This window comes from Rattus rattus, chromosome 7 (genome assembly GCF_011064425.1).
Source record: "Rattus rattus isolate New Zealand chromosome 7, Rrattus_CSIRO_v1, whole genome shotgun sequence".
Classification (NCBI taxonomy): Eukaryota; Metazoa; Chordata; class Mammalia; order Rodentia; family Muridae; genus Rattus; species Rattus rattus.
The window spans coordinates 94289371-94313724 of record NC_046160.1 but is presented as its reverse complement, the minus strand read 5'-3'; the positions used below and the strand labels follow the sequence as shown (position 1 = coordinate 94313724).

At 49.7% G+C, this 24354-nt stretch overlaps 1 protein-coding gene across 3 annotated transcripts in view; it reads left to right on the top strand.

Moving 5' to 3' along the window:
• Actn1 (actinin alpha 1) overlaps positions 1-24354 on the top strand; it is a 94426-nt gene that overhangs the window by 34656 nt on the left and 35416 nt on the right. For all 3 annotated transcript variants that reach the window (XM_032908026.1, XM_032908025.1, XM_032908024.1), the window contains exons 2-3: positions 17324-17438; positions 21856-21975. In XM_032908026.1, coding sequence (XP_032763917.1) covers positions 17324-17438; positions 21856-21975 — 235 coding nt within the window. The remainder of the gene's footprint in view (positions 1-17323; positions 17439-21855; positions 21976-24354) is intronic.

The window sequence follows — 24354 nt, the reverse complement described above, 5'->3', positions numbered from 1 at the left end:
AGCCCAGTTGTCCCCCCCGGCCCCCTTGTGAATGCATTGCCCAGTGGTGTGATGGCTCACTGCCACTGCCCAGTGTCACAAGAAGATACTACTGAAAATCACTGCCCCGGGGAATGATGACGGTTCAGAATTCCAATATGGTTTCCACTGAATGCAGAACCCCCGGAAAGTTGAAAACCTGTTAATTCCAATCATAGGATGGCATCAGCCTCTGTACTGAGAGGATGCCCAGAGACAGCAAGAAAAGAGAGGGAATTAGGGATCTGGTGTTAGGAACTCTAGTTTGGGTTTGGGACCAGCTCGCGCTCGCTCTTCTCTCTCTCTCTCTCTCTCTCTCTCTCTCTCTCTCAATATATAATACATTTGGAATGTATGTGCACGTGTGTGGTGAGCATGGTGCTCATGAGAAAGTCAGAGGACATCTTGGAGGACTTGTTTTCTCCCTCTGGATGGAGCCCAGGTTGCCATGTCTGGCAGCAAGCACCATCCCTTCACCCCTGTGCTGTCTCTTTGCTACCTGTGCTACTTAACCCTCCTGAGTGTCGATGCTTCCATCTCTAAGATGGGGATCAAAGCAAACTACCGCTTAATAAACCTGATAAAAACAGTAAGTATGCCCCTTGGTATGAAGTGCCGACCAAATAAGGGCCAGCTGTCGATGGTACGTCCCCTGCACTAGCTGGGTGAGGCCTGGGGTGGGGGTGGGGTGGGACTCTTCAGGAAGGCGGGGCTTCTGCCCCGACTTCCTCAACCTCCATGCTTTTCCTTGCTTCCCCTGGGTCTGTTCTAGATCAGGCTCCTTGGCCAGGCTGCTTGAGAGGAAGAGGGACAGGTGGCAGGCAGGCTCTCCTGTAGAAAGGGAACTGCCTCTTCCCTGGGCAGATCGGAGCTACTAAACTCTGTCATGGGGCTGGCTCTGTGCTCTCAACTGGGATTATGTGTGAGGGAGAGAAAGAGTGCTTTAGGCTTCATTCCGATGTGCTGTGCTCTCTGATCTTGAACATCCTTCCTTCCCTGCAGCTCCAGGCATTTGGCGGAGAATCCCAGCTTCTCTGGTTACTTTGTTACTGTTTCATTGGTGGGCTTTGCTTTTTTTCTTTTTTTTTTTTTTCCTCTCAAGCTCCAGAGCATCCATTTTCCTTCTCGGTTCAGCCCAGCGTCCATTTCTCCTCTTTCACTCCCGTGGAGGCTCTGGGAAGTGGATTGGAGCCTGAGTCCTGCTGGGAGCCATATTCGATGCTTTCTTAAGCAGGAGAGAGGCTCTGCAGCAGTTGTATTTGGAAGGGAGTTGACATCTTAGCAGCTATGCCTTTGAGCCTCAGTTTCTTTCCCAGCCCCCTTTCGTTTTTCCGTGTATGGTTCCTGTGGTTGCACACGTACACATGGGCTTGATGTCAGGTGTCTACTTAGTTGCTCAGACTGAAGCTAAAGCCCCCTGATTTAGCCAGGGAGCTTGAGGGCCCCACTTGTCTCTGCTTGCTTAACACTGGGGTTACTGTCTTGTGTCACTGCACCAGGTTTTTTACCTGGGTGCTGGGAAATCTTGGGCAGCAAGCACGTTACTCATTGAAGCTTCTCCCCAGACCCTGGTTTCTTCATCAGTGGAGGCAGACAGGGATGTGTACCCTGTGGGGACATTGTTAGAACTAAACCAGCATGACAGATGTAGACCACCTGGGCTGGTGTCTTGTACCTGGCGAGCTCCTGTCAATAGATATGATAATAATGGGATGAACCAAACTGTGTTTTAGCCTTCTTTGCGAAGGCCGGGAGCCTGACTTCTTATGCATTTCTTTAGCCCACAGTTGCCCAAGCTTGCTTGATTACAGGATTTGCCTAGAGTACCTGTTATAATACCAGTTTGTGGGCCCCACCCTAGGACTCCTGAACTAGAATGGTATTTGTCAGGGTGGGATTTCTGACAGGGTTTGATTTATAGAATGCAGCTAATTTGAGAAATGTGACTTTTTTCTCCCCTCTCTTTAGCTCACTCTCCCTGAATAATTGATCTTAACCAGATGTATTGATAGGAGGCAGGTATGAATCCTCTGGACATTGTAGAGGGAGACCTTGTCTCCAGCGATGGACCCAGAATTGGAACGCGGGTCTTCTGATGCTGTGTGCCCTGCAAATATTCCTTTAGAGCATGTAGAAGTGAGGGGCGGAAAGAGGATGGTGGGAAGGGGTGACTCACTCAGGTTATCTTAGGGACTGTAAAGAACAGCTGAGGTGACAGATGGTGAGGTGGAGACCCCGGTGGGCCTTGGTCTTCATCTCAGAGCCATTGAGCATCAACAGGTGTTGGAATGTAAAAGACTGGAAAGGCTCAGGTGGCGCAGGCTAGGTAGGGCGGGCAGGGCTGCAATGCCTGAGGAAGTCCCATGGGTAGACAGTGTCCCTTCCATCGTGATTGATCTGGAGAGCTTTGTAGGAGCACGCGCAAGGCTGGCTCCCCCAATTCAGATGGGAATGTGTGTAGCTGCTGCATGGCTTTGTTGGCCCAGTGCCTGGGAGATGATCTTTAGGTGCTCTACACCCCAGTTTACTGGAGGCTCTCACGACTCGCAGGGTGGTTTGGCTAAGTGTTGGTGAATAGCAGGAACTACTGCTGAGGTAGTTGTAGGAGTATGGCTGGGGCGCAGTGACTCTGCCACCTTCCCCTGCCCTCCCTTGTGGGCTCAGCTCAGATCCGACACCTGGTGGGGTAGGGGTGGGGTGGTCTCTGAACTCTCTCTCCTGGAGTGTGTCTAGGCCCCACCCACTTACCTGTCTTCACTAGCGGGGTTTGAGCTACCTTGTCTCAGGTCACCCCTTTGTCTCCACCTGCTTGCAGCAGTGCGAAGTCTCTTTCCCAGATGAAGGTGTCATTGTGTGTTAACCCACACCCACCTCTCACACCCACCTCACCACCCTTCTATTTATTTCAGCTGAAATCCGACCAGAGATCTTCAGTGGCTTCCATTGTTCTCAGGGAAAATAATCTCAATGTGCAGTGGGCACCCAGGTTCCTGGGCGGCTGGCACTGTGCTCGCCCACAGGGGCTGTGTTTGTTTCTTTTTGCTTTTTCTCTGAGTTGACTTCTGCCCTACCTAGAGCCTTGGTTGTTTTGATTCTTCTGCTTGCATGACGACTCCCTTTACCCCCCAACAGCATATGCATGCAGCCCAGTTCTCGTTGGCGATGTAATATGGATGGCTTTTATTGTTACACACACACCCCCTTCACTATTATCAGGAGGGTCTCTTTTGCAAACTTTTCACCTAAGTAGTGCTCTTTGGACAGGGGGTCAGGTCAGAACCCAGCCATGCTTCTGTGACGTTTCCTATGTCCCCCGTGGAACTCTAGGTTCCGTGACCCAGGAACTGGTTTTATTTACTTACAGTATCAATACTCAACCAAGAACGAACGAACGAATGAATGAATGAATGAATGAATGAATGAGTCAGCTCCAACCCCCTGAGGGAGGTGTGGAGAGAACGGCTGATCAGGAGGATCTGCGTCGGTGGCCTGCTTCCAGAGAGGCTGCTGACAGGGGGCCAGCCCAAACCCAAACAGGGTATTGCTCACACCCTGGCATCCACACCACCAGCTTGGCTGCCTCTTTAATTATTCATTGTCTCTCTCAATGGGCTTTGTGTTTCGGAAGCCAAGAGACAAGAATTCAAACCCTCTTTCTACCTTCCCAAAACTGAGCCTTGGAAGAGGACCCCGCCCGACCTGACCCATTCCTCGTCCCCAGGGAGCCGCAGGGCTAGCGCCCCTCTTCTGGCTGGATCTGAGCACTGGAGGTGATTCTTCGGTCTGTGTCCTGGACTGCCCTTTCGCTGCCCTCTTCAGTCCCAGACTGGGCACAACTGGAAAGCTCTCCGCATGGCTGTATATCCTGATCTAGATTTTCTACAGGGTGGCAGGCAGAGCTGGGTGGTCACACTGTGTCTTTATGGTTGGCTGAATTTCCTAGCAGAGACTGAGCTGTCCCAGGAACCACAGTAAAGGTCTCGGTTCATCTGGTACTGTTGAGGTTGCCGCTGCCTATCACCCTGTCACCTCCTTTAATGGAGGATTGTGGAGCAGATCCGAGATGATGCATGCCACAGTGAGTTGGATGTACACACTGAATGAGCCATTCCCTGGGTGCTTCTAATAGCCAAAGTCATTGATTAGCTTCAGAACCTGATTGATTGCCTCTGCTTCTCTTGGGCCTTGAAGCTGTTCTCTTCGCCCTCAGTGTCCATCTTTTAGGTGAGGCTATAACACTGTGTTTTCCTCACAAGGTTTGCAGGAGGCTGGAGTAATAATAGCTGGCCTCGTATTGCCTCTACAGCCCAGGAACTGTGAATGGTGGACTCTTGGATCTCATTGGAGGGCAGTAACCATGCTGACCCAGAGATGAGGCTCCTGGCTCTGGTCCAGACAGAGGTCTCTGAGCATCCCAGCACAGTCAGAAAGCCTCTGCCAGATCTTCAGTTCCACAGATGGGTATCTGTGCCTAAGCTGCCTGCAGCAGATCTGTCTGCCCTGTCCCTGGAGCCAGGCTGATCATGAGGGGTTGGCTAACTGCCAGGCCAGCAAATCTGTTAGGCTGGGCTCCTGATAACCCTGGCTACTGATGGTTCTCCCGGACAAGCTGGGAGAGCAGTGATGGTAACAGGTAGCCATCAACTAGACCCTGGGTAAGGGTTGGCTAATTCTCCTTCTAAAGGGGTTTAGAGTTTCTGTGCTGCTTTTTTGGTGTGCGCATGCACATGCATGTATGCAGTTCTGGGAACTGGGAACTTGTACATACTTGTCAGTGTCTAACATCGAGCTATATCCCAAAGCTTCTCTGGACTACTTTGTTTTGTTTTGTTTTTCAATACAAAGTTTCTATGTGTAGCCCTGGCTGTCCTGGAGCTTTGTCTATACGCAGACCAGGCTATCCTTGAACTCCCAGAGATCCGCCTTCCTCTGCCTCCTGAGTGCTGGGATCAAAGGTGTGCACTGCTGCCTCCTCCCCCGCCACCCAGCTCTGAGCTACTTTTTAAGGTGCTGATCTGTACTGTATGTGCTCAAGGAAAAGAAATGTGACTGGACCCTAGGTTAAGGGAATTGAGGTAATTAGGTCCTTTGATCATAGTCCACTGTCATCAAGGGTCCATGGCAGATGACTGACCGACCGTCACATTTACCCTAAATAGTCTCCCCACAACAGACCCCCTCAGACCCCTCCACTCTTTACATTCCAACAATGTGACCCAGCATTCAGCCACGGGAAAGTGTCCTGGATGGGGGTTGCTGGGTTATAGGGTGGGTGCACATTGAATCTCTCATGGGATGCAGACCACACTCTGGAAGTGCTGTGGAGTCCCCATGTCACCCAGCGTCTTCCAGGAGCTCTCCAGGGTTCACAGAGCTCCTTGGTATACACAGCAGTTCCACAGCCCCAGGGTGGTTCTCATGGTCTCATTTATTCGTGTTCCTTCCCGTACCCCTTCCCTTCTTGTACCTTAGACTTCTTCTGAGGCATTCTAGGCTTTTTGCAAGGATGAGCTCCTTGAATATCCTCTACCCCTCAGCAGGAAAGGTATCCTGGAAACTGAGGCTCAGATAGGTCAGGAATCAATTAGATCCCAAGGTCAGTAAAGTGGTAGGCCAGGGGTGCATCAGGTCTCCTGTACCAGACTCATCTCTTAACCGCCAAACCCGAGGTCCTTAGATGGCGGGGTCCACAGAGCAGCGGCATCTGGAGAAATAGGATGTTTCCACCTTCCCAGAGCACTGGAAGCAGGAGCTCTGGCAGTGGGACACATCCGTACTTGTTCTAACTGGTGGTTCTGCTGTGTGTTCAAATTGGAGGCCCATTCCCCTCAGGTGTTTCCTCTGTCCTTCTCTTTTCCCATCCTCCTTTCTTCCTTCCCAACATTGGGTTAGTATGTGTGAGCCCAGGCTGCTTTTCAGGGTACTGGGTGTCTGTTACAGACAGAGATGCGTCTCTGTGGAGCCTGAGACCTCCGCCCCTCCCAAATCCCTGAAAGCTGTCGGCAGGACAGGGTCCCAGCTATCTCCAGCCACTGCATGGAGGATCGAGTTTCTGGACACTGGGTCAAAGGATCTAGATGAGCCTAGGTGTGTGGACTGTGGTACAACTCAGAGCAGAGGGGCCAGAGTGACAGAGGGGAGACCTGGACAGCGTCTTCGCCTAAGCAGTACTTTGTCCTTGGAATTTGCAATTTGTGCTAAGGATGTGGTAACTTGGTTAAAAAAAAAAAAATGCAGCACATAAACCGATCTGTCTGTTGTCTGTGGAATCAGGAGTTCAAGGTCAGCCTCTTGTATAGTGTTAGGCCAGCCTGGGTTACGTGAGAGACTCTGTCTCAAAACAAAACAAAACCAAACAAATTATACTTTGTGGTTTGACCCCTGGAGAGCAAATTCCACACAGGGCCTTGGAATCCAGTCCAATTCCACATCTCTGGTCAGCATAGTGCATTCCACGGAGATGACCCAGGAAGAGACGGCCGTTAACCTGATCTTGTTTTCTGGGCCCTCATCAGAAATCAAGTGTTTTTCCATCATCACGGAAGGGGTAGATTCAATCCTCTCGCGCATAGGTGCAAACATTACTGCGTCAATGCCGTACTTCAACACTAGGGAAGAGGTGCGTTAGGGGCTAGAGCCTGCCAGACCACAGAACCCTCCCTCCCATATTGAAGATTAGCAGGCTTGTCATGTGTGGGAGTTCTCTGTGGAACTGGGTGACCTGTAGGTCTTAGGATCGGTGCCAGACAAAACCAAATGAGCTCACTTCTAGGTGGCTTTTCCTTCTATGGGGAAGGAATGCACAGGCCAGTCCTGTGGGTCCTGACTTGCTGAGGTCTGTGTGCTGTCAGATCAGCAAGGGCCAGAATCACTCTAGATGTGAGTCAGGGACAGCCATCCCCGCCTCGCCTCCGGGAGTGGGATGCCACTCTGCTTAGAGAAGACTTGCTCCTTCAGCCTTCAAATCCTCATCCCACTTACACGAAGGCTTAAAGTGGAGTGAGCAATGGACAGAAGGAGCTCCTCCTTCTGTCGTTAGCCATGAAGGATCCAGGGCCTGCTTTTGAGACTGCATTCTTCCAATGGGCCAAGTAGACAGAGACAAAACAAAAACAAAAACAAAAAAACAACCCCACCCAATATTTGCATAAAAGATTCAGTGGGATTCTAGAATATTTACTCTTTGGCTATTACCACCAGCTCTAAGCAACCACTACTTAACTTGTTGATTAATTTTGAAGCCAGGGTCTCATCTCTGGCTAGCCTGAAGCACACTGAGTAGACCAGGCTGGCCTCAAACTCACAGAAATCTACCTGCCTCTTCCTACCCAGTATGTGCCACCATACCCAGCTGTATTTATTTATTTTTGAGTCCTCCAGCCTCGGGCTTCCAAGCGCCAGGCCCTTAGCCTAGCTTTATTAATGTACTTTCTGTCTGTGTAGAAGGAACACGCACACACGCACGCACGCACGCACGCACGCCGTGAGCTCTAGACTGGTCCCTTTGCCATAGCTCACAGCAGTCCTATGGAATGAGGTTATTTTTGCTCTTCTTTTACTCGTGCTGGAACCAAGACTCAGAGAGATCAAGCAAGACTGGAACTATAAAGCTGGTGATGATAGAACTTGCAGTTGCTGGGCATTTGCTGTGGACTCTTCCGTGTTTAGGAGCAAGGCAGCGATGGGGATGTGACACTGGCAGATTGGTAGGTGCAGCTGACGCTCGTGGCTAGGAGCTAAGAGGACAGACTGTGTGTCTTCACTGGATTATGTGTCCCAGTGTCATGAATTCTCCCAGGTTGCAGGTTCTGTACAGGGCGAGGAAGACCATGCCAGGGTCTCATGGTGGACCCTTTCCAAGCAGGGATCCAGCAGCCCTTTTGACCTTGGTGACCCTTCCGGTTTCTGGCACTGTGTCTGCTGAAATGGGCTCTAGATAGACACGAACTAGAAAACACAGCTCCCCTTCCGCTTGAAGCTGATATGTTTCTCCTCATCAGTGGGAGAAAACAGGGCCCCTTGATTGCCAATACTTGGTTCCCTGTGAATGATTAACTCTGATTAAATAGAAAGAAGAGAGGAAGTGACAAGGGACATTTATTGGACTCCTGCTATAACCAGGGCATTTTGCTGGCTGGTTAGCATACATTGTCTTAATCCTGAAAGCCCTCAGAGTAATGGCATTGTTTATTCTCTTTGTGCGGTCAGGCAATTGAGGCCCAGGTGGATTAGTAAGGTCACTTGGACCAGCTGGGCTGGCACGTTTAAAGCATCTGTCTGCTGTGGACAGAACACTGACTGTAGGTCTAGTTAGCCCCATTTTACTTGTGAGGACCTCGGATTGAGAACCTTGCCCGTGGAATTAAGGCTAGTGAGAGGTTAGGTTGGGACCCAAAGCTTAGCCTGTTTGGCCATCTGTATTCTGAGTTGCCCTGACCCCTGCACTCACGCATGGATGTGAGGGGTGGATGGGTTGACTTAGAGAGCAGAGAGAGCAACCAGGGGTTGAGGACTCCTTCACAGCAGCTCCCAGGTGGGTGGAAAGTAAACAGATCTGGGTGGAGATGTTCCACGGAGCTCTGCCTTTTATCCTGGGGGTGGGGGTGGGGTGGGGAGTGAAGGGGAAACCAGCTGATGACGCTTGCTTTGAAAAGCTGGCCAGTGGCCTTTAATAAGCTAACCAGACACTCCTGTTGACATTACCAGCACACCAGGCTTCTGAGATCTCTTCTGGGTGGGTCTCTGCTTAGACAAAATACCTAGAACACGTTCCCGGGCCAGTTGTGGACTCTGAGGGACTCTAGGGTGGCCCTGGGGAGTGCCCCTCCCTATGTCAGCTGGCAGGTGAAGCAGGGAACTTACACCCAAGCACACCAGGAACTCTGGCCACAGCTGGGGTCTGGCTTTGTCCAGTACCCATGGCATCTCAACTAGCATGGCACTTGCTGGTGGAGTTGAAAGACTGTAGGGTCCAATGAGGGTTGGTTTGTTTGTTTGTTTGTTGTTTTTGTTTGTTTTGCCTAGACCTGCTGGCTCCGCTCCAGGGAAGCAGATCCCAGGAGAGGAGCCAGTTTGTATAGGAAGTCCCAGGCCAACCTCAAGAGGTTTAGTTTCTCCTTTGGGTGCTCTGGGACCATGTGGCTAAGGGGCTATCCTTTGACTTTCCCCACAATGAACCACTATAGACTTAGCGGGGGGGGGGGATGTCCCCGGATTGTCCTCTGTCGTGTCTAGTTACGCCTTGTCTTACGGGATTTTACCAGGGGATGTTTTCAGCGCCCCCTGTCTCTCTCATGCTTTGGCTTTTTTAAAATTTTGTTTTGAGTCAGGGTTTCTCTGTGTAACCCTGGATATTCTGGCACCCTTGGTCTTGCTGGCCTTGAACTCACAGAGATCTGCCTGCCTCTGCCTACCATGTGCTGGGATTAAAGAGGTGCACCCACTGCCCGGCTGTCATATTCTCTCTGTGTGTATGTATTTATGAGGCGGGATCACATTTAGTTCAGGCTATCTCCAACTTAGTGTGTAGCTGAGGAGGACCTTGAACTGACCTCCAGCCTCTAGCTCTCCAGTACTGGACTTATAAGCACAAGGCACCATAGACAGCCTTCATTCGTTTAAATATAAGGGAATAGATTCCCCTCTTTTTATGGAAGCCGTCAATAATACAGTAATAGCATAGACACTCTCTTCCACCAAATGGTCCCAGAGAAACAGGAAGTGTCTTCTGTCTCATCCCAGAAACCTTATGATAATGTTGAAATTTACACACTTCAGACAGACTCTCTTTACCTTTGGATGGGTTTTTAAATAGATAACCGCGGCATGCGGTATGAACATTCAAAAGAAAACAAAAAGGATATTCTGTGGAAAGCAAACAGCTCTCCCTCCCCAGTTCCAAACCTCTCTTCCTCCACCCTAGAGACAGTCCCGGTTCCCACATTCTCTTGTGTCCTCTAAGGAGATTCCAGTACAAGCTTGGTTGGTTCTGTTTTTCATTTTTTGAGAGAGGGTCTCACTAGGTCATCTAAGCTAACCTCGACTGATGGTTCTCCTTCTCCAACCTCGTGAGTGGGGGGTGCCCTCCAGTGCCCCCTGGATGCCAAGCTTTAGCCTGTTTAGTACACTAGTTACAGTTTTCTGCTGGGCTGGGAGGGTCAGGAGCTGTGGTCTTAAAACCAAAACACTGGTCATGTTTTGAGTCCCTTGAGATTAAACCATCGGTCCCTGTGGAATTTGTTGGGAAGAAACTACAGAGGAACAGAAGACTGTTACCAAGTGTTCTCTTTAGCTGTGTTGTTGGGGCACCAGATGATGGGATTTCAGAGCTGAGAGAGGTTAACTTATCTGAGGTCACGTGCCTAGCTGAACGTGGGCAGGCCCAGGCTTCCTGACTGACTCCAGTCCTTTGAACACCAACTTCCCTGAAGTGTGCCAGGACTGGTAACCTTGGTTCCAAGAAACAGAGCTGTGTCCAGGAAAGGTGTGGCCAGCAGGTGAGGCCTCAGCCTGTGGTAGGCTGCCGCTGTCCTGTTCCTGCCTAGCCAGTCTCATTTGGCTGCAGGGCATTGTTTACTCTGTACTGGTGTCACTGGGGAGCCTCTCTGGGCAGGTCACTTGAGCATGAACAGAGGAATAAATGTCCAAAAGAAGAGGCTTGCCATGGGAGAAGGCTGAGAGTGTAACCAGCCAACTGTATTTATAGACAGTCAGGCCAGGAGAGCAGCTAAGGATCCTGGGAACTTTAATTCCTGGAGCACAAGTGTGTTTGCATTTGGACACATTTGGTCCTAGTCATTTGTCACATCTGTGTGACTGCATACAGCTTTAAACCTGTGTTTATAAGCAGAAGTCATGCAATCTTATTCCAGACTTAGTTACACATAAGCATCTTCCTGTGCTCACATAGTTTCAGAACCCATCATATTAATCATTACTAAGTGGACACATCATGATTTACGTAACTATATGCCTTATTAACACAATTAGGGGGCTTTCTGGTTTTCTTCACTTCAGTTAGGCTAGGGAACAAGTTATCATGCTGAATGCCTTTTCTTTATTTGGCATTTTATACCCAGGAGAGAGTCTCTGAATTGGGGTGTATAGTTCAGGCCTGTGCTGGTTCATGTTGACAAGCTGATTTCCTCTAGAGCTGTAACCAAGCAGCCTGTACACCGTTGTACAGGGGCGTTGCCTTGCACACCCTCTAACAATAGGAATTAGCAAGAACTCATTTTGCAAATATAATGGTTGGCCGTCCTAGTTTGCTTTCCATTGCTGCGATAAGCACCAGGACCATGAGGAACTTGAGGAGGAAAGGATTTATGTTGCTTCCATGTCCAGATCGCAGTTCATCCATGAGGGAAACCAGGACAGATACTCAAGCAGGAGCAGCAGCAGGAACCACGGAAGATGGCTGCTCATTGACTTTCTAATCCTAGCAGCTGCCTAGGATCTGTGTCGCAGTCAGATACCATTTTTATATTCCCAAGGGCTGCCGACCAGGGGTGGCATTGCCGAAGCGCGTCGCCTTCCCACCCCATCAATCAATAGTTTAGAAAGGGCCCCCACAGATTTGCCACAGGATAATCTGATGGAGGCAGATCCTCAGTTGAGGTGCTCCCTTGCTGGATGATCCCAGCTTGTGTCAGGTTGACCAGGTAATCGGCACAATGAGCTTACCGGTTGTTTTAATTCACAGGACATGGCAGAATGTGTGTAGCCATCTAATGTCCTCTGGGAAACACATGGTCTGTCAATCAGTTCCAGCCGAGGAGTCCTCTCCCTTCCTCACAGGATGTCCCCTCCTCTACTTTTGACAGAAATGCCCCCAGCTCTTACTACCAGATTCTCAAATGGCTGATGTCACCGGTGTCCTTTATGAGTGATAGACACAGTATCAGTTGGTGCTTACGCGTTGCACAGTGTGTTTGTATATAATGTGTTCACAGACTTAGAAAGGGTCCATGACGTCCCACTGTGGGAGCAGAGATACCCAGTGAGCCTTAATTTAGACTTGGCTGCCGACTGTAATTTTTTGGAGGCAGACCGGGTCCTTCCAACATGCATTGTATTTTCAGTTTTGGCAGTATTTAAAGATTGAGCAGTTCCACATAGAAGTCCAAGTTTCTGGCCCTTTTCTTTTCTTGTTGAGGCATTCGCTGTGAAGATCCAATGAGTTCAGTGAGACACAATACTCAGAAGAGGGTCCATCCCATAGTAAGCACATGCGTGCTTAGTAAGCACGATTACTGTCACGTCAACTGTGGCATGTATGTTTGCCTCTGTAAGACCAGATTCTCCACAGGGCATGATGAGGGGTTGTCTCAGTTTTAGATAGGCTTATTAACATCTAGTGGGTAGGGTCCATGATGGTGCTAAACGTCTGATTTCTGAGATCGTGCTCCAGAATATCCTCCAGCTGCAGGATATTCTGACCTTACGTCCCGGAGTATCAAGGTCAAGATACCTTGCTTGCGTACTGAAGGGTTATGACCCTTGGTGTGGCCTAACAGTTGTTCTGGTCTTAATCAACACTTCCAGGAGCTGCCTGGGCTTTTGTAGGATTACCATTGTAAAGAACCTTACTGAGCCCTGCCCAGGGGACTGTGTGAACCCCTTCAGCACATTCACACCGTGTTCTGTGACATACCACACGTCCAGCTCTGGGTCCCTCAGTCCACTGAGCTCCGATCTTTCCCAAAGCTCTCTGTCCTTTATCCTCTTGAAAGCAGCTGCCTAGGATCTGTGTCACCGTGATCTTCCAGATATGGCCATGGAGAGTTGTAGAAGTGAAGTCACTTGCACAGGATCATTTGGGTACAGCTGCACAGAATCCATATTTCCCAACAGCTGCCTGTTCTGCCTGGGGCCGAATCAGGCATGCCTCTTTGACTATGGAAGTTGAGATGACCTCCTCAGACAGGCCTTGTCTCCTGCTGGTCAGAGACCCAGTTCCTGAATCCTGTTCCTCCTGCCCATCTCTTTCTGGTCTGCCTCCCTTTGGAGGGTCTCCCATCTCTTGACAATCACCCACTATCCCCTTTCTTATATCTCACCGCCATGCTACCCAGGGAGGCCGTTTCTCTCTTACCAGCACTGCTGACACTGGTGGGGGTTTCCAGAACCCATGTGGCTTTCATTTTCCGGCCACTGGTTTTCAGTGGAATTTCATGAAATTTGGCTCACTTGTGTGACCACTGAAAGTTTCAGCCTTGGTTCTATACCCCTTCAAGCACCCTACTCGCCCTTACCTGAGCCGCAAAGCTATGTCATTCTGGGAAGCAGAAGTTGTAAGGGAGTTAGAGTTGGTGTCAATGACCTGAGGAAATGTACTTAACCCTCTCTGATCCTGTGCCCTCAGTAATAAAAGGAGGATGTTGGACTCAACACTTAAACATCTCTTCAAGCCTAAAGCCGTTGATGGAGTGTGCTTATTGTATGCACTGTGAAGACAGTAGCTTTCTCCCTCTGGCATGGCAATGGGGGTGCTCAGAAGCCACAGAGTAGCCCTACCCCCACCCCCCAGGTCAGGTACCCCCTTCATGTTTTTGTTTTGAGATAGGGTCTCCCCATGTAGCTGTCCTGGTATGTAGATCAGGCTGGCTTTGAGCTCATGGAGATCCACCTGCCTCTTCCTTGAAGTGCCAGGGTTAAACGTGTGTGCCACCATGCCCTCCTCCCCGGGTTTTAAGAGGACTCTCCTCAGACCTTCTGTTAACAGTCCACAGTGTCTGTGTTGTTACTCTCTTGTGGCTGTTGGATACCTGAGTTGGAGTGGTGGCAAGCCACTCACCCACAGTGATAGATGTGGGGTCTTTGTGGGTATCTTTGTGGCCATCCCTCCTGTGTGGTCCTGCAATTCCTGCTCTGTGGAGGGAGGCCACAGAAGCTTGTGGCTTTCCTGTGTTTGCTGCCCTCCTTCCACTAAGGTCAAGGCTATGGCTGACACTGACATTAAAACTCAGCCCCTGACTCCTGCCAAGGGAATAATCGTGTTACCCCAGTTCCTGCTGGGTGTGACCATTCGGAAATCTTAATAGAAACAACAATGGACGCAGTCGTGATAACAGCAGGGGCCTTTTCAGACACATTCATATTTCAGGGCCATTATTAATATAAGCAAATACTACTACTTAGTATTATTTCACTTAAGCTTTGCCTCAGTCATGCATGGTAGTTAACTGTTGTCCCCATTGTATATAAAAAACTGAGGTATATGAAGAAGGCTGTGTGGCTATAGACACCTTTGAGCCAGGAGACAGGAAAGACACATTCTCAAAAACCAGGAGCGTTCTCAAGGTATATTAAAGGAGATGTGTTGCCATGGTAGTTGTTAAGGGCAAAATGAGAACATGGTAGAAGCCGGGAAACTGAGAGCCAGGCCCTAGGAGGAGCTGGGACAAGATGTGTCTCTCTCACTGGCCAACCCATGTACTCCTATCTTTTGGAGTAAAATTCCTAAAATTCCCTGCTATATGGATGCATTCTTCCCTTCACGCCGCCATTAGGTACCAAGGACAGGGAGGGGTGAGGGGACCCATTTTTCCTCTCCCTGTCCAAGATCTGCAGAGGCTGGCAGTTGGATGCACATGAACACATGTGCATGTATGTATGTATATGTGTGCACGGGGGGAGAGATACAGGTATAGAGGGGTACAGCAGACATGTGCATGTATGTGTGTATATGTGTGCACGGGGTGGGGGGTACAGGTTAGAGGGGTACAGCAAAGGCACTGCCACAGTTGTGGGAGTAAGTCTCAAGTATGGTCCTTGCCTAAGCATAGCTCCTGAGACCCTGTGTGTGACACACCCCTCCTCCAAGCACATTTCTAGAGCGAAGTGGATCTTGTGAAGGGGCCAACCACCTTCTCCCTCTCTCTGTCTCCTTACTAGACTGTGAGATGAACAGGCTCCTGGAGGAGAGTGAAGACTTGTGGGTGAGGGAACCTTAGGTAAAGGAAGGCCCCGGGATGCAGGCCCCGCCCTTTTATTTTATGAAGTTGGATCATTAGGCCTCTGAGTGTAGCACTGCCCACCCTGTTGGGTATTGTGTAGGGCCAGGAGTTTCTGAAATGGGTGTCCCTTTGGCTGCTAGCTTTTCCTTCTTGCTGAGTCCTCGGGCTACTGCTAAAGAGATGGTCTTTCTGTGGGGACCTTGCAACCTGGGGAGAACATAGTTGCGCAGTACATGGTGGTCTGTGGCTTCTCTGCTGTGATGCAAAGGGTTGCTGTCAAGACTTTACTGACCCGTCTGCTAGGTCTGTTCTTTAAGTATTAGCACCAGTCCCAAAGGTCTCTCAGAGCAGCAAAGCAGCACCTGGAAAGGCGGGGCCTCGGATAGCTTGGTGACTGGAGGCAGGGAGAGATTATGGAGAGAGAGAGAGGGGGAGAGAGAGAGAGAAAGAGAGAGAGCGAGCGCGAGCGAGCGAGCACGCTCCCCAGCCTTGTCATGGTTTTTGCTGGTGGTGGTGGTGGGGTTTTTTTGTTGTTGTTGTTGCTGCTGCTGCTGCGTGGGTGGGTATCTTTTTCCTTCTTACTGTTAATGGCACCCTCACTACCTGACAGGCACTTTGTAAATCGGTTTTTAAATCCTGTGGACTTGAAAGTGCCTTGCAATCCCCATTTTATTGCTAAGGGCAGGGCACTAAGCTGTGGGGCTCTGGGGACCAGGGCTTTTATATTGACTCTTCCTTGAAAGGCTTATTGGCCCCAGAGCTTTGTCCTGGAGACCTGAACAAACACAGGTGTTGTTTTGGCCCTTGTGGCTTCCCCAGGATATGGGCTAGCTGCTTTCTACAGCGCTCGCCTCTTTCACAAGCCAGTGTCTTCTTACAACAGCCTCTTCCTCCCTCAGCTCCTCCCCCCTCTTAGAGACCAGGTTAATAAACAAGGAGAACTCACAGCCCTCAGCCGGGCAACTCCCTTCAGGAACTTTGTCTTCCCATTGCTAGCACTGGCCAGTTTCCCTGGAAGCCTTTGGGAGGAAGCCTTTGGCTGAGGGTGGAAGGGACTAAACGCTGGAAGAGGCTTAAGAACTAGGTGTTGGGAGATAGGAGATGTTAATCATGGAATAAGACACTCCCATCCCCGGCCCCTGTGAATGTGCAGTGTGGTGGCTCTGCCCCAAAATGAAGTATGGACAGGCAACAGTTGGGAGAGATTGTGTAGAAACTGTACTCTACTTACTCTAAGGATTCACACATCCTTTGAAATGTAACTCGGCGGGGGTAGGGGGCACCTGGTGGGCCCATGCCTAGATGCCCTCCTGAGAAATCACGCCATGCAACATACCTAGTATATGGGGGAATGAGGAAGGGGAGAAGGGGTAGAGGCAGACAGATGGGAGCAGAGCCATGAAGGCAGAGAAGGGGGGCAGAGAGGGACAGAAAGAGGGAGGGAGGGGAGGAGGAGAGAGAGAGAGAGAGAGAGAGAGAGAGAGAGAGAGAGAGAGACAGAGAGACAGAGAGACAGAGAGACAGAGACAGAGACAGAGACAGAGACAGACAGACTGGCTGGGAACAGAGAAAGAAAAAGTGAACTGGGTGATGAGCACTCCTTTTATACCTCACCCATGCCTGGCAGGGGCAGGTAATGACAGCAGGTGACAATATAAACCGTTGCTAGGTCCCTGGGAAGCACCTGTAAGCTAACATTTCTCCCTTCCTGTTTAATTAAAAATGAGGAGCTAGAAGGGGGTAATGGTGGGACAGGAGTGAGGTTGTCTTCAGACGGAGGTCTTTAGAGTGAGGTGTTCTTTAGACTACTTCCTGATGACTGGGGGTGACAATGTCTTTGGGGGCCCTAAGAAAACTGGGATGCTGGCCAAGTCCTGGGATCTGGCTGCTTCGCTGATGTCCAGGATCTGTGAGAATATCTGCAGCTGGGAAGGTGCAGGCCCCACTGAAGCATCTGTGAGGGTAGACTGGATCGCCTGTGGGGAGCTGCCCTGGAGCTGTCCTGGATGCAGATTTTGAGTAAATACCTGGACCCGGCAGATGATGGAACATATATATATATGCTAAGAGCAGAGGATAAAGTTAATGTGACTGCAGGGAACAACCACACTAAGAGTTTCTCTAGATTCTGCTGAGTGGGTGGCCATCCTCTCTGGTTTCTTCATGTGGCTTGTATGATGAAGATGGCCCAAGCCTGTTGAAGGCCTTTCCCAGAAGGCCTTTCCCAGAACAACTGTTAAGATGTGGTGTGGGGGCCCTGGAAGCCACTGAGGCCTGTGGTGAGTGCCTCAGAGACAGTGTGGCTCATGAGGAGACTGAACCATGTGCTTTTCTTCCCTTTGTAATAGACCTTCACGGCCTGGTGCAACTCCCACCTGCGCAAAGCAGGGACCCAGATTGAGAACATTGAAGAGGACTTCCGAGATGGCCTGAAGCTCATGCTGCTCCTGGAGGTCATCTCAGGTGAGAGGGACCGGGTGGTACCCTCTGGGTTCTTTCTGTCCTATCATTGGTTGTATTCTGTCCATGCTCATGCTGGCCTCCCTGGGCACCAGGCACATGCATGGTGCATTTGCTTATATGCAGGCAAAACATTCATATAATAAAATAAATACAAAAAAAGAATTAATTAAGACATCACTTTTAATTAAGTAACACCATGACAATAAAGTAACACCACTTACTTTCATTCCTTGGAGGGATTACCCTAATGACCTTATCAGTCCATCTTACTACTTGGAGTATCACCATGCTGGGACCAGCCAAGCTTCCAGGACCCGAACCACTAGGGGACAAACCATATGCAAACCATAGCACTGTGTGTCCTCTTGGGTGTGCAGGCCTCTGTTTTTGCTGCAGACATCATCCTATCATCTTAAACCAAACCTGGGACCGCAGACTGCTCCATCTCCACCTTTCTTTCCTACATGACATTTGCAGTCCTTGCCTTCTTTCCTTCTTTAAGGATCCCCTTTTAGCCTTTTATCCTGTGGGCCTCTGGTGACACCCACCTAGAGGAAACCACAAAGGCCTTAGGTTCTGTCTCCTCCCTGTCTCCTCCCTGCAGTCTTGCTTTGTGAAGCTGCCCCAGGCATAAGATCCTCTGACAGCCCAAATATGGTCAAGTTGTTCCCTCGATGGGAAGGCTTTTGTGCCTCCCCAGGGCTTCCAGCCTGGGTCCACATTCCTTTGCAGAGCCCTTAGGATCGTTTGAGAGCTGGCACCTGCTTTCTTTCCAACTAACTCTTCCCAAAAAGGTAGCAGACCTCAGGCCCTCTGCCATACTGGGAGGCTCTCCCGTCTCCCCAGATGACAGGCTGTCCCGTTCCTGTTTGTGTGACTTCTGACAGCCTCATTTCTTTAAAAACAGCTTTTCCTATTTCCTTTAAAGTGAAACCTGAGCAGAGCAAAATATACACAATGGAAAGCATAACCATTTGGGATTTTTTTTTTAAAGGGGAGGGATTATTTATTTTGGCTCATGGCTTCACACGTGTCAGCATGTTGTGGCAGAGAGGATGTGGCAGAGCAGATCAGTGGGCATCACGATAGCAAGAGGCCAAGAAAAGAGTTCGTGAAGAGGCCAGAGCCCAGTGGTATTCATTCTCCCAAAGCCCCGCCTTCTGCTTTCACCGCCTTTTAATGAAGCCATCATGTTATGGAGCCGTCAAGGCATCATCCTGTTGATTGGGTCAGATCCCTAATGATGTAATTATCTCTGAGAACACCCAGGCGTGTACTTGACTAATCTTGGCATCTCTTAATCCATTCAGGTCAACACTTAAGACTGAGTGAGCGTCACCGTCTGCCTCTTGTCAGCTTGACACCTGAACACGTCACTTTAAATCAGAACGTTCCACCCCTGAACCCCAAAAGACTACATTCAATTGATCTCCATGAGTCCTCATGGACTTAATAATTCCAACATTGTTCAGAAATCTAAGCCCAGAGTCCCTACTGAGACTCAAGGCGATTCCTTAGTTGCGAACTGCTTCAGTAAATACCTCTAACTTACTGTGGCACTAATGAGAGGGCTGGGGGCATAGGAAGGAAGAATAGTACCGAAATAAGACCAAAACTCAGAAGGGTGGAGATTGCAGCCTGCACAACCATGTCCAATCTTGGGGAGGCATGGCGGTACGTGTGAACGCAGTGGGCTTGGGTAGCCCTTCCTTCCTCATGGTTTTTCTCTTGTGTTGGTTGCATCCACTGCCCTAGGCTTTCATTAGCAGACATTCCATATTCCCAGCATCTTCAGCATCTGTGGGGTTTCCATTACAGCGCAGGCTTCACTCCAACAGAGCTCTTTGTAGGTAATTCAACCATGTTATAAATTTCCTGGCCTTCCAGGCCTTCCTTTGAAATCTGGATAGACACTGCCATGGCTCTGTAACTCTTGAATTTTGCATGCCTGCAAAACTAGCATCATAGGGATGAAGCCAAGCTTTCTGCACATCCCTCTGTCCCACATTGCAGTGGCCTCTGAGTGCCTGGATGCTGGACATAGGAGAATGCTTCCTGGAGCTCTCCCTTCTAAAGGAAAACTTCTTTTTTCCTTAGGTCTTACTTTTGTTATTACTAACTTTTAGTCACCGTATAAAGTAATAGGTTTCATTATATATGCACATGCCTGAGTACTTTGTTCTGATTCATCTCCCTCCCTCACTGCCCTCTCCTGGAGGGAAGGAAAGTCTTTTGAACGGGTTTACATTTTTATATTATGGAGCCTGTGATGGGCGGGGTTTGGCCAGTTCTTTAGATGCCAAAGCCATCCTTATAATCCAGACATTTTCTTCCTAACCCAGTGTAAAGTGCTTGGCATTTTGTTTTGTTTTGTTTTGTTTTCCAAGAGAATAAGGGATAGTTTATTCTGGGGTTGTTTTGAGTGACCGTGGCCCAGAAACACAGATTTAGGTTACCCTAAATTCTACATTGCAACATGGATCATGAAGTTTTTGTAGTTATACGGAACAAAGAAAGTCATAAATCAAGACAATTTTAAAATATGTTGGTGGCTGCATGAGACAGACAGTTATAACAGGATGGGGCAGGCTTCTCTATTAGGCCCAAGATGCTATCTGATGACATTCTAAGCTTTGATGGGAGCTAGCAGTCTGCTAAGTCAGTAGCGTTCAAAAGATTTCTATCAGTCACAAGTCGTTAGGTCCCACACAGTGGAGAGAGGACTAGCTGGGGAAGGCCATTAAGAAAGAAACTCCTGGATCTTGTTAATACTGTCTGGGGCTTCTCCATGCCACTGATCTCCAACAGACACACCCTGCCTGTTCACAGCTTTTAGCTTCGCTTGCTCTTTTTCAGGCGAGGTTTCAGGGTTTCCAGATTGTTCCGTGCTGCTCTTCGCCCTTGATTCTCACTGTAAACCTTGCTAAAAGCACCTGCCAGTAACTACGCCGCAGCCTGAGTGTGATGGATGCTATTTCATTACTCACCCAATTAGCCCATTCCCCTTCAATGCAGCTTCCCATAGAGTTTCAGGTCACCCTCAAAACATTGACCAATTCTTCGCCAGACTATAACATGAGTGCCTCTAGTCCGTTCATGTGCCCTTGGCCTATCTGCCTGGCTTTGCTTCTGTTGCATCCCGGTCTTCTGCCTCGCTCATTAAGCTTTGATTATAGCACGCTTGGACTCCCCTGGTACACGTCTACTCATGCTTCCATACATCTGTTTCATGTATCCTTTTGGAGGTGTCATTTCATCAATAGGTCCCTAGACAGTGTCTGTTCTGGAGGGTAAAGTGCCTTTAGTGGAACATTAGGCAACCCCTCCCCCCCCATATTCTTTTAGTCTCCCGACCTTGAAGCTTGAGGAGCAGAGATATCCTTCTATGGAGAAGGGTAGGGTGTGGCCCTGGAGTGGAGCTGAGGGTGTCCACGTGAAGGCAGTGTATCATGTAACGGCACAAGCAGTGGTTTTCCAGTGAGTGGGGTCAGGAATGCTAGAGGCGGCCCCATTTTAACACTTAAGTGGTTTTTCAAAACCACTAAAATACTGAAATAGTGGCCTGTACCATGTCCTGCACAAAGCACTCTGACCCTTTAGAAGAGCTGTTCCTTCTGCCCTGACACAGCTCCCTGCAGTGGTAGCCTGACTGAAAGCCACGGGCCTTTCCTAACCAGTCCATAGTTCTTGTCGTCTTTCTCCTCTCTTCTCCCCTGTTCCTTCTTTTTTTCCCCACCTCCTTTTCTTCTCTTCCTCCTCCCCCTCTCTCCTTCCTCCTCCTCCTTAGAAGAACACAGTTCCTTCTTGATATTTGCCCGTTGTGTATGTTTGTTTACTTTTAATTTAGTACCTTCTTTCCTACTGGACTACAGTTACATAAAAGGCAGGAAACTTGTTTATTCTCCTATTCCGAGCACCTGGCCAGTTTCTGGCACCTGTTAGTAACATCATAATAAATGCCGGGGCTAGAGAATGCTCGGTGGTTAAGAGGCTGGCTGCTCTTCCAGAGGACCCGGGCTTGGTACCAAATATCCACAGTGGGTGGCTCACAATTCCCTGTAACTCCAGCTCCATGGGACCCAGGGCCCTTCTTCTGGCCTCAAGCATGCACGAGTACACACACACACACACACACACACACACACACACACACACACACACACACACTCTCAACCTCACACATCTTGAAGATATAAATTCTGAGCGACACACACAGGCTTGTCTCTGGGATATGGAAGAGGAAGAATCCAGATACACCCTACTTCTCTCTGACTCCCTGCCTGGACGCCAACTCCAAACACCTGACAGGGACATCGTGCATGCGCCCATTTAAGAAGCGCTTCAGGTGAGGGGGACTGTGGGTCACCCGGGCTCCAGGACACTTGCACTCACCTTCATTTTCCTTCCTCCTCATCAGGTGAGCGTTTGGCCAAGCCAGAGAGAGGCAAGATGCGAGTGCACAAGATCTCCAACGTCAACAAGGCCCTGGATTTCATAGCCAGCAAAGGGGTCAAGCTGGTGTCCATTGGAGCTGAAGGTGAGGCTAATACGCTGTGGTCACTGCTTCCTTGGCCCTCTCTCCCCTGACTCCTGGGTTCACGTGGCCTTGGAAACAGGTACCCCACCACCTCCATGGTTCAGCCATACCAGAACTCACCCCTTGCCCATTCTCTCACTAAAGTCTTTATGATGTGCAATTGCACGTGGAATGCTGGGCACCTCCCCTGTTACACACCCCCCCGAAGTAGCTTGCTTTATTCATTCACTCATTCATTCATTCATTCATTCATTCATTCATTTTTGAGGCAGGGTCTCATTATGTAGCCCTGGCTATCCTGGAACTCACTCTGTGAATCAAGCTGACCTTAAACACAGAGATCTGCCTGTTTCTGTTCTTTCTGAGTGCTGGGGTTAAAGGTGTGCGCGCCCACCACCACCTTTTGGGGAGAGCCAAAGCCGAATTTTTAATAGCTTCTTCCAGCACCACAGTTCCCTGGCTCCTTTCCCATCACCTCTGAACTGTCTGTTTTTTTGTTTTTTTGAACAAAAAGCTGCTGAAGCCATTGTTGACATGCTCCTCACAGTTAAAAGAATGTAGCCAGGCTCCTGGCGTCTGCAGTGCTGGCTCTGAAGTTGAGGCTAGAATATTCTAACCAGGCCCTCTGATGGCGTGACCTGTGGACACAGCATGCGGTCACTGGGCTCCTGCTGGGGGATGGCAGGGATTGAATGGTGCCATCTTAACTCACGTGAGGAAAGCCATGCTGAAATGCTTTAGCCAGCAACCCCCCAGGGTGGAGCATCTCCACTGCTCACCCCCACTGTAGGAAACTATGTCATGCCACTTGCTTGGGTCCTATCTTCTGTGAGTGGTCAACACAGAACCCCAGTCCAGTCCAAGTATGACATCGGAGAAATGCACCTGGGGGGAAATTGCCCCCCCTAAATCTGGGAGAGCAGATTGCTCGTGGGTAAAGTGAAAAGTCCTTTTGCTTCCAACGTGGAGGGGTTTTATGCTGCACATCCGTGAGCTTTAAGACAGGGGCAGCAAACTGTAGTGTGTGACGTTGAGTCTCCTTGACAAAGGTCTTAATGCACAGCCACATCTGCTCGTTGGCCTCTCTGTCATCTGGTGCAGCTTTGGGGGTCAGCAGCGAAGCTCAGTAGTTGCTATAGAGACCACATGGAGAGCGAAGCCAAAAACGATTTCCTGTCGGGCCCTGTATTGGGAAAGTTGGCTGACCCCTGGCCTTACCTGTCTGGGTGGGTGCTTAAGGTGTCAGACACCTGGATCCTGGCACTCTTGCAGCCCTGACCATCTCAAGGGCGGAGGCTATGTTCTTTCCACCCCGTGGCCATAGGTAGCTGATGATAATCGGTGTAGTTCAAAGCACGTGTGTGTGGTAGGTACTCAACTTTGTGGCTGGAAAAACATTTTTTTGCCTCTTAATAAGAATAAAAAGAACATTGTGTTCTACCAGGAGGGATTGAAACCTTGGACAATTTTTTCTGGCAGAGGAAGCCAAGAAAAATGCCACTCAATGGTCTGGCACCAGTTCAGGTCTCCACTAGGGTAGGAGGGAAGGAGAGAGTGTGGGAAATGGTCTTGGGGAAACAGTAGGCATAGGTGGGGACTGCAGTGAATTGAGAGAGCCTTTTCCTTCGAAGAAGGGCAGGCTCACATAGCTCTGATCGACTGTTGTACGTGAAAGTGTGGGACTATTTTGGCAGGTTTTAAAATGAAGCCCCGAAAGGCAAGAATTTTAGAAAGAAAAATTGGCGAAGGACCACCAAAGGGGAAGGGAGGAGGTGGAAGATGGATAAGTGTCTTGGGCTAGCCTGAGCCTGACCCAACAGGAGGATGACCTCATCGGGACAGGCTGGTGAAGTGAGTTTGACAGACTGAGTTTTAGGGTGGAGAACAATTGCCAGAGAGGGAGAATGTCAGGTCGTTCTGAACTATTCCACACCTGCACAGCAGAGTCAGGCCCAGGCCTGGAGTTCAGACTCCAGGGCCGAGTTCTAGCCCTCTTCCTATTCTGACAGGCTCCACTGTGTCCCCTGATACACTATGGCCCCCTGACACTGCTCAGCCTCTGCCAGGCCACGTGGGTCCCTGTGCCCCACTGCTGTGCTGATCCGGTACCTTCTGGTCCCTTTAACCTTGTTATAAAGTGAGATTTTAGCTGTCTTCTTCAGTCGTTATAGTAGGCAGGCTGAGACTTCTGGGTTCAGTCCAAACCCAGGATGCTCTGAGGTGGCCTTAGGAAACCAGTTGAACACACCCTGGGGATTTGCTTTCTATGGGACAGCGCTTCAGTGCCATGGGGGCAGACCTAGAAGGGAAGTGGGAAGACCTGGGGGACTACCAAGGACTACATGTGGGGAGCAGGCCCTGGCAGGATATCCCTCCACT